The sequence below is a fragment of the Sinohyriopsis cumingii genome, chromosome 16 (assembly GCF_028554795.1).
Source record: "Sinohyriopsis cumingii isolate HCF-2022 chromosome 16, ASM2855479v2, whole genome shotgun sequence".
NCBI lineage: Eukaryota > Metazoa > Mollusca > Bivalvia > Unionida > Unionidae > Sinohyriopsis > Sinohyriopsis cumingii.
This window is the reverse complement of record NC_142976.1, coordinates 16651547-16664496: the sequence shown is the minus strand read 5'-3', so window position 1 is coordinate 16664496 and position 12950 is coordinate 16651547. Positions and strand designations below refer to the sequence as shown.

Here is a 12950-nt window from a genome sequence, read left to right as displayed (position 1 = left end):
AATGATAATGTTCTGATATCTCCTAACTACTCCATGAAAGTATTTTCTCCAACTTTCCAAGAAAGGCGCTTATGGGTTCCCTGGGTTGAGATCATGTGACCTTTTTTCATTTTTCTATAACCTCTCAATTCTCAGTACTTCAGTCTTGTCACTTTCACTCTTTAATTCTTCACATCTCTCTTGCTTTGAGTACAATCAAAGCATGAAGCAATCTTGATCAATGAGAAGCTTGCCTCATTGACCAAGTCATAAAACTGTGTGTACTGATAACTCTTCAGGCTTACCTAATAAAATACCTCAGCTTGATGGCACTCAGTATTTTTGTGTGTCCATCACGAACATTTTGCTAGGAAACAAACAAAACACATTCAACATCTGTCAAAAACTTTATAAACTGTAATATTTAAAACTATTGTATGATAATTATTTTCTTAATTACAAATTAAAAATGGAATGTGAATGTACACTGATGAATTTTTGTACATACAGGGACTGATTTTTAAAGAGATTGTGATATGTTCTTATAAAACCAAAAATATCATTCATGTGAACATATTTTAATAAACTGACTACAGAAATTTCAAATTTTTTGGAAACAAAAACATCTGACCCCCCTCCCCACCATTGCTGCTATGTCCAATCATTATTGGGTCAAAGATTAAAGTAGCTGGAATATTACTTCTTGTTAAAGCTCCACCTATTGCTCAGTAACATATATTTTACTATGTGGTTTCTTACATGCTCTTATCTAGGCATTACCTGTTGTGACAACTGAGAATTTTGATACTGAAGTTGCTCCATGTAGTCTTTGTATTGTGATGACACTTGGTCTCGTTCTGCTGTTACCTGCTGTAATATCTCAGAAAGCTGCAACAGGAAACGAAATTTACACACTTTTTGTTTCAGTGAATAAATTTATTCATTTTCAATCCACAAATTTAAGTTCCAGAAATTTAAAGAATCTATCTAGCATTTCTTTAAGTCTGTGAAACATCAAAATTTACAAAACTAACCAGATAAGGAGAAAGTTAGGAACAAACAGTAAACCCTACACTGATTGCATAATATTGATTTAAAGTGTAGTATAATGCAAATGTAAATAATTCTGATATGATTAGCTGATTTGGTCAATAATGGGTCTGGTTAAACAAAATGACCAATTTCTGTGCATGTGCGTATATATATATATATATATATATATATATATATATATATATATATATATATATATATATATATCTCGCTAACTTACAATAATACAAAGTGGCTTCCAGGGTCAGATTTGTAATATAATAACCTTTGTATCTGATATCCTGCTGCCAGTAAGTTCAAACTATTAATTTATTGCTTGCCACCAGTTCACCACCAAGGCTTTTATTTGTATGCCATCTGTAATCATAATTGGTACAAACAGGCACTGACGTCTGTCTGCAGGGTAAAAAGTGTACACAGCATTAACATTCTTAATAATACTTTTTTCAACTCACCATGAATGTATTTTCAAGTAATCAATTTTTATTTGCAAGATAGTGTCAATTAGTTAACCTGGATATTTTAAAATCTTGGTTATTTTGCACATTACACTGTGTCATGTGTGAATGACAGGTGCTTCCAAGCAATCGATTGATATTTTGATATTTAACTCTCATTTGCAATTTGGTTGATCCAGTCTTCAGTATGGTAACATATTCAAACCTGAGTACAACCAAATACAATTAGTTTCTCTATATTCACATTAATTAAAACTGTGTTGTGTGTTATCAGTGATACAAGCTACAGAATTGATATGTATGCTACACAGACAGAGTTCATGGATATATTTCTGTCTTTAATAAAATGCTCATGAAAAAAAGGAATAAATGATAACAATACAAGGTTAGTTTCTTTCATTTTATTACGAAATATGCATTTTAAGTCTTGAGACAAATGATCAAAGTGAAAAAAAGTTTCATCATATGTTCTGGGACAAGAAAATAAATCATTTATTTTATCATGTCCCAAAATATACGGTAAATATGGTAACCGCAATAACAAAACTTTTTCAAGATTGCTGCCATTGTGTCCATATTGGCTCCCACATGGTAACATGGGGTGCAGTCATACTGCCAGGATTTTATCTAAAGTGGAAGCCCTTCCCCATATGATAAAATTGAGGAAGCAGATCAAATGGAGGGGGAGGAGGAAACAGCTAGAGTTCATTTTTACCTAACATTTCAATATCCATCTCTCTTCCTGCTCCACTATGTTAAAACTCTACTGAAATCAAAATCTTTTTGAAAAGTCGCCTCTACCGGTATAAGCATTTTTCAGCTGATTCCTTCTGAAATCAATCTGTGCATGTCTGAATATTATTATGTTCCCTATCTGTGTATGAATATTAATCTGTGCGCTATCTGTGTATGAATATTGTTCTGTGCTGAGCTTCCTCTGTCACAATCAGCTGTCTGAAGGGGCATATACAAAGCTAGCTTAGCCAGCTTGCACAAGTTGAGCAACTGTTCTTCATGGCTGTTATGTAAAATTGTCCACAGTTCAAAGGTATTGTCTTTTGCATACTTCTGCTCCAAAACAGGATTTTTCACTACGATAAGCTCTGCCAAAGTTCCAATTTCTTAAATCAGTGACTATTATGTCAGATTTCTTATTTGCTCCATAATGCAGTGACGCTGTCAGGAATTTTCTAAAGATAGCAAGGTCCCCACACCAATAGAGGTGGGGTGGGGAAAATGATGAAGGCATACTTAATTTAAAACAAGCTTTCATTCACTTTGTATCACTTTTTTGACAAATATATATGGTATCTGCATACCAAATTTAGTTTGCTGAACAGGTAAATACTAAATGGATTATATTTCTTATATTCTTGACAGGAACACAACAAATCCATCCTTTTGGTTCTTTCCTTATGAAGCTGTCATGGAATTTTGGTTCCCTTTTTCCTCTTGTTCTCATCCTCTGGCAGCAGCAATAGAGATACATGATGGATGAAGCATGAAAACCACTCACAATAGAAAGCACACAATGGGCAAAGGGCTGCAGTTGTAAGCACACTTGGCCTTATGGTCATGTGAGCTAAATATTCAACTTTTCCAAAACCATGGTAATTAGTAAATTTCCAGTAGCAGGAAAAGTGAACTAAAATATTTATATCTCACCTGATGGACTTGTGATGATAACTGGTCTCGTTCTCTCTGTAACTTTTCCACTATCTGCAAGGATTCCTGACTGTGTTCATTTTGATTTGACAACTGCTGAGCATAAACCTCAGCCAACTCAAGTCTTCCTTTGAGGTCATTGCTTGTTTGCTGTAAATTGGCACATTCAGTACTCTGAAAAAATACAGTGGACATTATTGGAGGCACATACATAGCTAGCTTTGCCAGTTTCAGCAAGCTATGAAATTGTTCTTTATGTTTGTTATTTTTTTTTTCAAGCATTGTCTCTTGGATATCTGATCTCACCATAAATACTTTAAGTATACTAGACACTCTCGTAATGTGGATAATGGCAATTAATCACTATCATGTGGATTTGGTTATTAATCACCCCTCTCATAATGTGGATATGGCAATTAATCACCACTATTATGTGGATATGGAAATTAATCACCACTCTTATGTGTATATGGCAATCAATCACCACTCTTAAATCAGGATTTTATAATAAGGTTGTTTTTCCCACCTTATCACCAAAATAAGGGCAGGAGGTAGGAAAATGGGGTGGGGGCAGGGAAATAAATAGTTCAATATCCATCTCTCTTTCTTCCTGCTCCACTCTGGTTGGGCTCTATCTAAATCAAAATCTTCAAATAATGTCCCCTCTAGCAGTATCACAATTAATGTTTATTGTTCTTGAACTTAATCTGTTCCTAGGCAGTGTGTGAATATTTTTTGTTGCTGAGACCCCCCCCCCCAATCATACTCTGCCATCTAAAGAGGCACATACATGGATAGCTTAGCCAATTTTTAGCAAGATATGAAATTGTTCTTTATGTTTGTTATTTACTATTTTCCACAGCTCAAAAGTATTGTCTCTTGGATATCTGCTCCAAAATAAGCTTGAGCCAAATTTAAAATAGTATGATTGCATTTGTAAGGATGGAATTGACAATAATGTCATTGGGTAAGTATTTTCAGAGAAAACATAATTTAATAAAATATTTTCTTTCTCCATCAAACACATTACCCGATGACATTAACATTAGGAGAAAGGTAAGAGAAAGAAGAAATGCTTGAGCATTCAACCTCTGTCAACATCACCCTGTAGAAGCATGATGACTGCTCTACTGAATGGATGAAATTATCCTAATGTTAAGGCAGCACACATTAAGATTATGTATATGCGACAGCAATCCTTGTAGGAACCTGCACCTGACTACATATGTAAATTTCCCATAAGAATCCAGTTAATGTTGCAAGGTCACACCTGGACTGAAGCTGTGCTGTCCTGAATGGAGTGTGTTAAGTGTATGGGCAGCTACAAATACCTATTTTGTGAGGCCATGCCTCATGAATAGCAGCTGGAGAAAGCCCTGCTCCTTATTTTCTGGATTAGTTTTCAAGTCATAACAAGTATATACCCTCCCAGCTGAAAGGGCATCAACAACCCATACCACTGAATCCAGGAATGAAGAGATGAATGGGAAGGAAATTCTATATGAAGAAGTGATCCTTGCCTCAATAACGAATTGGCCAGGACACTGAGTCTGACCACACATGTATGTTTATATGATACTTGGTACACCAACAAAGGTACATCCATACCATAATGCAGTGGTCCAGTCCACCACCATATTAAGTGGTAGTTCACTATGACCAAATTTATCCAACATCAGAAATACTGTCATGTTTCAGATGTGATCAAACCAGGAATGGGAGGCAAGAAGTATGGCCTTCTTTTCCAGGATAACTATGTAAACAGTCTTCTCTTGCAGCATCCACCTGCTACTGACCATCACAAAGTCTGGTAGCAAGTGTCCACCCATCCCCACAAAAAACTGGCATCTGTAAACATAGTTACTTCAGTTAGTGTAAGTCTTCCAAAGGTATTCCTACTTCTAGCCACTCCCGGTCTTGCCAATGAAGCATGAATTGGTACACTACCTCATGGTAGCTGTCACAAAGGCACTTGCATGAGACAGTGAAAATAGGGTATATGGAAATATGCATTCGACATATTGAGACTGATCACATATTCAACATGTCACACAAACAGACAGACCAACCATGACATATCCATCTTTCACTTGGGCACAGTAAGAAACTGAGTCTTCTCAAGTCTATGACAGGTCTCAATTTTCTGGCTTTTGTAACCTGAAAAGTCTGGATAAATACATGAGTCTACTAGCTTTTGGACTACCTGCACCCTACGACTTCATGAGTAACTGCTCTATCTCCTTCTGTAACTCGTCTGCCTTTGTGATATCTGTTGGGATCTCTGTCATTAACAATGATAATGGAAGTGGAGGGGGTGGGTGAAAGAAATCAGAAGAATACCTGGCAGAAAAGGAATCTCGCATCACTAGGGAGGTCACCATCATGCTGGAGGGATGGTGAGCCACTGGTGGTTTGCAAGAGGACTAGGGGTGGAGAAACTCTCGTGTCTACCTATAATTTGTCTAGCCACAAGAAAACTGCTGGTTTTGCTGAGAGTTACCCCCGTGGTTTTTCTGTCAATGATCATCCCGTCTCTGGTACACCATTGATATGGCCATAAGAGATAGTTTGCCAGTCTGAGATGATTCATGCCCACTAAAACCATACAATGATTGGTTGGATGGCTGGAATGGTTAGTTAGCAAACAGGATAGCATACAGTGAATGATAAATGAATTACAGTCCCTTCCAGATGGCAAATTCTGAAGGTAATCCTGAAAGCCTGGCTTCAAGTCCATGCATGTCCTGGGCTTGGAACTTGTTCACAGTGGACTGCCATACTGGATAAAGAATGGTCTTGGTTTCATCCAATTAGCTTGATGACAAAGCTTGTTACAGATAATGTTGTAGTCCATCTATCATACAGGATTCAATACATGAGTGGTGTAGCTTCAATGGCATCAGGACAAACTGTCACTGCAGTTTGCCGTTTTACATATCTTTGTTGGAGATGGGGGTGTCATCTTAATGTTCATACATACAACTCACCAAAGACTTGGAATTAGGATGAATGCCTAATACTTTGTGCCCTTTCATCTTGAACCTTCAATTGCCTTTTCTCAACAATGACCAAATGTTTTCTGCCCACAATGTACGCATGCCACATGAAGGTGATGAAGAACGTTTTGGACAGGTGCTTCTATTGAATTTAATATCTTTATCATATGTAAATTACAATCTACACTGTATATTAATTTAAAATGAAATAATACTTGACTGCCTTTTTGATTTGTCAATACACTGATATCACACATTTTGCAATTTGATATGGATCAATATGACTTCTGATGAATTTAAAGCACAATGTTCTAAGTTGAATAGAAGTCATGACTCCATTAAATATTGTCACAAAATGGTGAAAAATCACCTTTGGCCTTGGTCTTTTTAATGTAAAGCCTTTCATCAAATTTTGTTACAATCCATGCAGTCCTTCTAATGTTAGTGAGCAGAAATGAAATTTCAATGGTTGGGACATGTCTTTGTAAGTTGTGTAATTACAAATCCCTTTAACTCAGAATGTAATTTTTATGGTATAATTAAAACCCATTTACCTTTGAATGTAATTTATATGGTACAGTCTGACCCTGCTATAGCGCGTTCCGATATAACGCGATCATGGCATGGCTCCCGAAATTTCATATACATGTATTTTTCTTGTGCACAAATTCCTTTTTTAAAAAGTACGATAAAAAACGTAAAAAGTTGCTTATCCTTTTGGGGAAGAGATCGCGTATGAATAATACAAGACAATCGTGGCTTGGCTCCTGAAATTTTCTCATACATGAAAAAGTATTTTTTTATATATATAAAAGTAAGAAGAAAAAACGCATAAAAAGTTTATTCTGGAATCGCGTTGGTCTTTGCCAATGTTGCAAACTTGGATTGTTTTTCCCTATTGGCTGCAAAACATACCATGTGGCTTTTTTTATTTGTTGGCGACATTGTTGGCTGTTTAAACTTTGATATACAACCATTGGTTTGGAGTGCAGAAATTCAGAGGCACCATGAAAGGAAGCCGCAAACTGGATATAAAATGCACTGAAATTTATCTATTGTTACATAAACAAATTCTTTGTCCATACTGACAAACCATCTAAACAGTGCATTGTTGTATCATAATCCGCTTATCCTGACATCTAGCATGAGTTCTGTATGTTTTGAAATATCCGCTTTTTTTGTTGTTTACATTTCTGGTAATGTAGATCAACCGGACGAGGCATTGTCTCGTAATCTATCTTTCATCGGATTTTCAGCCGCTCGCTAGTAATTAATATATTTACAAAGACTGTCATTTGTATGTGGATGGTAAGTAAAATTCCTCTTCATTTCACTCAGAATTAAATCCTTCAGAATGCTCACATTTTCTGTAATAATCCCTGTCATCAGAACACCTACGTCTGTATCGTCCGTTGACCCTTTGTTAATTTTCAGATGCAAGCGTGGAAGGCAGCATCATGCTACTACCACAAATGTTAACAGAAAAAAGAAAAAAATACATCTTACTTATTGGTTTATTCAGCAGATAAAATAGTTTGCTGAAATTTCAAAGGAAATGATTACCTTTGAAGCACCGACTATTATGAAAACATACTCGGCAAATGGAAAACATACCAGTCTCAATCATGCAATACAGTTTTTTTATGTTGCCGCCACAATAAGAAATGGGCATTCGTTTGGTTCTCCAAAGCTGTCCTTTAATGGTGACTTTAATAGCGCATGCACCTGTCATCAAAGAAAGCTGACTACCATCTTTTAATAACAGCAAAGAACTTTTCTTCAAAGGAAGTCAGTACCAAATATAAATAAAAGTGATGGAATCTGATGGAATTTTGCATTTTCCAACGTGACTGGAACACGTTAACTGTGCTGTGAAAGTTTCCTTTTTGTAGGCATAAAGTTTATCTTAAAACTCAAACCAATTTTTACCGACTTGGAACGTACTTTAAAATAAATGTGCTTCGTCATTAGTTACATGATTGTGCTAAGTTTTTCTAATGAATTCAGACCAATATGACCTGTTACAAAATTAATGAATATTTTAAAGCTGTGTGTGCATATTTTCAATGGAATCACTTATATTGTGGATTCAATGTATATGATGAGGTTCGCAGGTGAATACACGGTGTTGATACTCTATTCATGCTATACATTAGACATTTATATATAAACAGGATTCACGTATATGTACCAATTCATGGTTCTCTAAATAAAGTAAACTATTATATTATGTCTTCTCTGTTTTCACTACAGGTGTATTTCTCATTTAATATGCATCAATTCAAGATGGTAACTGTGCCGACGAAGCATATATTTTACCACCCGCATTTATTACCCCCCCACACACACACACACCCCACAATTTTTTTTTTTTTGGGGGGAGGGTAACATTTTCTTCAGCTAATTGACTTGGTTGCATATAACATGATTCGGTATATAACGCAGTTGGATTTTATGGCTCCCAACTACCGTGTTATAGCGGGGCCACACTGTATAATTAAAATCCCTTTACCTTTGAATGTAATTTATATGGTCTAATGAAAATCCCTCTACCTTTGAATGTAATTTATATGGTATAATGTGACGTGATGTGAATTTTTAATGTAGCTTTAACAATTTTTCAGTCATATTGCTAAGATGTCTGCAGTGTGGCAGTTTATAGTGATGTCTAGCACTGGGGCATCATGCTGCAGACATGTAGTATGATGTCCCACCCAGTCACATTATTCTGACACCAGGCTGACCAGTCCTAACACTGACCTCTTAATGCTGAGCGCCAAGCGAGGCAGCTGTTAGTACCATTTTTGTAAGTCTTTGGTATGACTCGGACGGGGATCGAACCCACGACCTCCCGCATCCAAGGCGGATGCTCTAACCACTAGGCCACTGGAGCGGTATATGGTATAATGAAAATCCCTTTACCTTTGAATGTAATTTATATGAAATAATTAAAACCCATTTTACCTTTGACTGTAATTTTTCTTGTAATTCTGATGTCTGCTGCCTCAGTTCTTCCAGGGATTTACTGGGAAAAAAGTGGATAGCAATTAATACGAAATAAAACTGGATGAAGGGCTGACACAACTAATCAAATTCCATCAGACCGTAATATTATGAAATTAGTGTGCTGCACAGCTTAGGTTTTAAGAAAAATTCCATTGTAGGTATCAATGAAAAATATTCCAGATTAGTGAGATTTCGTTGTTCACATCTTGTAGTACAGTTATAATATGATGAACATAATATGAAGAAAATGCTTTCAGGGTCAAGCCTATAAATGCATACAATTTTCTTTTAATGGGAGAAAGGTTGTATTTTCTTTTTTTCTGGCAGTAATGCAAGTTCACCCATTATTGCATACAAGTTACCCGTATGTAGTTTTCTACTGAAAGTAAAATTATTTTTTTCTATGTAGTTATTTTAAGGCAATCAGCAACATTCCATCATTTTAATATGGCATGTATAATATCACCACACATATGGTGTCTGTTACCTGGTAGAATGTAATCAAATCCTGAACTGTAACAGGTGCTGTATACATAATATCCCAAAACTCTATATTTTTGTTACAAGAGAAAATGTCAAACCTTTAAGATAACAGTTTTAAATTTTCTTCATGATGTTAAAAACAATGGTACAATAACAGACATGGATTAAAAGGTGGATTACTAATTCTGTGTTTCATAAGAAAGTCTGAAGAGACTTCAAAAAACCCCATGCAACAAGACTGCATGCATTCTACAATATTAACATATACTGGTACATCACATGATAAATTGTTGAGTTTCAATTATGCAATATATTTTAGAATAATATTCAATTACCCTGTCCTATAGGATGCAAAGTGGTTCCATGTGACCAAGTGGTCTAAAGCATTTGCCTTTATTGATTAAAGCCGTATCACCTCTTTCCACATATGCTCAAATCTTAGGTTTGGCCAATGTGGATGTTTGAAAAAGCTTGCCAGTAGCCTCCCATAGATCCGTGGTTCTAACCACAGTCTTCCTCCACAGGTTATACCAACTGCCATGTATAGCCTATCGTTTGCTCAAAAAAGCAATAAACCCAAAACAACAACATGATGCTAAAAGTGACTACAGAAATTATACCTGTTGCAGAAATTATACCTGTTGCTTTGGACGCTATTGCCATCTGCACACTTTATAAGACATGTGATATCATGGAATATCCTAAATCTGTTACTTCCACCTTTCTTGGGAAAAGTCCTCCTACAATGTTAACTGGTGGAAACTAGTACATTTGCACTAGATTCAGGCACTATACCAAATCCAAAAACACTATAGGAAGCGAACTCCCTCAAGAGAAGAATAATATAAAGGCACTTACTTTGATTTGTATAGTTCCAACTTTAACCTGTCCACCTCTTTGGCACTATCTTTACTTGACTGTAAAAAGAACATTTGTGAATACAAGTAACCACAGAAATAAGCTTGCAACAAAAAAAGGAATTAAATCTTGAAATAACTGAATAAAAGTAAATTACCTTCATAATGAAATTTAAATTTTATTTGCAATTTAACACTGTATGACTGAAACTGAATTATTATTAGAAACTTATTTCTTCACATAAACATTTAGCTTTATGACCACGGGACAAAGACTAAAATAATTCATTCTTAATGAAAGTTAACAATCAAATTTATGACAATATATTAAAATGCCATTTAAGAAATCTTTGAAGATGGCTACCTGCATAATAACAATGCTACTGATTACTAACCAAACAAGACTTCTACAAACAGTATAAAGCCATGAGACAGATACAAAAAAGATATTTCTACCTTTTCAAACTGTTGACCAGAGGTAGACAAACTTCTCTCGAGCTCACCAAGTCTTTGTCTGGAAGCTTTCAACCGACCACTTAGTTCCTCTATCTCATCTGTAAAGGTGGAAAGAATTATACTGACTAGCTATTGCCAAATGCCTGTGTTATGTTATGCAAGGCATTTGACTCTCATGTTGACTGATTATCCACTACATTCTATACAAAATCCTCCATATTTTCTGAGCTTTTCAAAATAAAAATCATTCTGTATTTAATAAACAGTACAAAATTTGGAATTCATTTCCAGTTCTTCATGACATTCAACCCTTTTCAAAAAAGCTCAATTCTCAATACAGACAAACCTGTCCTCAGCAGCCACCTACAAGAAGTGACTAAAGTGACTTTCTAAGACAAGTGTTGTTTAAAAACAATCAATTTATACAATAATTTGATTTATGGATAACTGAAGAGATGGTTGTCGATGATGGATGGCTTCTTGACACAGGTGACCATTATGGCATGTTTGACCATCTTAGAAATCCTAAATTCATGGTATCTGTTAGAAATGACTGACAAATGGCCAGCAAGTAACATGACATGTTGACTAACTTGACATTTCAGATCCTGGACTCATGTTGACCATAATAATCCTGTTTCCTCAATTGTTTTAATACTCTGATCAATCTACAGAGATAGAAACAAGATATATGCTCCAATCAACATTCATTAGAGAAAAAAGTTTAAAATGTGCTTGCTCTGCAAGCAAAGCTGTCAATGGGTACATGGGTACTCGGGTACCCACCTGTTCATAATTATCAGGGTAATAAAATTAGCTTTTAGGTACCTATTTTATTTGAGTGAAGAAAAAAAAACAAGTACAGATCAATCATTATATCTAGATTTGGATTGTTTAACATAGCTTTAACAATGTTTCAGTCATATCGCAATGATTTCTGGAGTGTGACAGTTTATTGTGATGTCTAGCACTTGGGCATCATGCTGCAGACATGTAGCATGATGACTCACCCAGTCACATTATCCTGATACCAGGCTGACCAGTCCAAGCACTAACCTCTTAATGCTGAGCGCCAAGCGTGGCAGCTGTTAGAACCATTTTTTAAAGTCTCTGGTATGACTCGTCCGGGAATTGAACCTGCGACTATTTGCTGCTGCACGTTTATCTGTTGTAGACCTCTGTCTATTGATCTTATATTTTTATGTGTGCTGCCATTTGGTTAGTACATCAAACAGTTTCCTCATTTTCTATTTAAAGTTAGTGCATAAACACATTTCCAAGAAAATTTATGAGTTTCATTTTGAAACCATGTATCACAGATCCATTATAGTTTGATACACACTTTAAGAGAAGACCAGTCTATATTGAAAAGATTAAAAAACATTGCACCAAATATTAAGCAAAATGGGCTTTATCGATGTGACTAGTAGACTAGTAGATAACTGAATAATCTTAGGGATTTTTTAAAGCTAAGAACATGCTGCATCACAAAAATATAGTGCTTTAAAAAAATTTAAAGAGAAAGTCGACAATGATGCAATACATCATTCAGAATTCGTGGACTTCACTTTACAACCATTTAGCAAAAAAGTTAAACATCTGGACTAGTTAAAGTGAATGTTGTGTATAAATAATTTATCATTTTGTTTTGTGTACTAATAAACATGGATTTAGCTGATTTTTTGATAAGAAATTGAACTAAATGTAGATTCAGATAAGTAGCAAAAATAAATGTGAAATTTTGCATGTGGTTTTCTGTAATTATGGCAAGTAAGATATATCTTTTATTGCTCAGATTATGCTTTTATGCCATTTAAAGTAGTAATAACTATGCTAATACCTCATGGGGATGGGGTGGGATGGCATGAATGCACTTAAAACAAAGCAGTTCAAGTTCACATTTAATATAATTTCCCTTTGAAAAAGTACCTGTATAACTAATCATTCAGATTGACAGGCAGCCATTGACTTTTCTTAAAATTCTGACAGTTTATCTG

General features: G+C 35.4%; 1 protein-coding gene across 1 annotated transcript in view; it reads right to left on the bottom strand.

Annotated features, from left to right (window-relative positions):
- Positions 1-12950, bottom strand: part of LOC149780001 (golgin subfamily A member 2-like) — an 80594-nt gene that overhangs the window by 41196 nt on the left and 26448 nt on the right. The window contains exons 9-13 of the mRNA XM_089936725.1: positions 10954-11051; positions 10499-10557; positions 9116-9176; positions 3156-3329; positions 760-867 (exon numbers count right to left, since the gene is read on the bottom strand). Coding sequence (XP_089792851.1) covers positions 760-867; positions 3156-3329; positions 9116-9176; positions 10499-10557; positions 10954-11051 — 500 coding nt within the window. The remainder of the gene's footprint in view (positions 1-759; positions 868-3155; positions 3330-9115; positions 9177-10498; positions 10558-10953; positions 11052-12950) is intronic.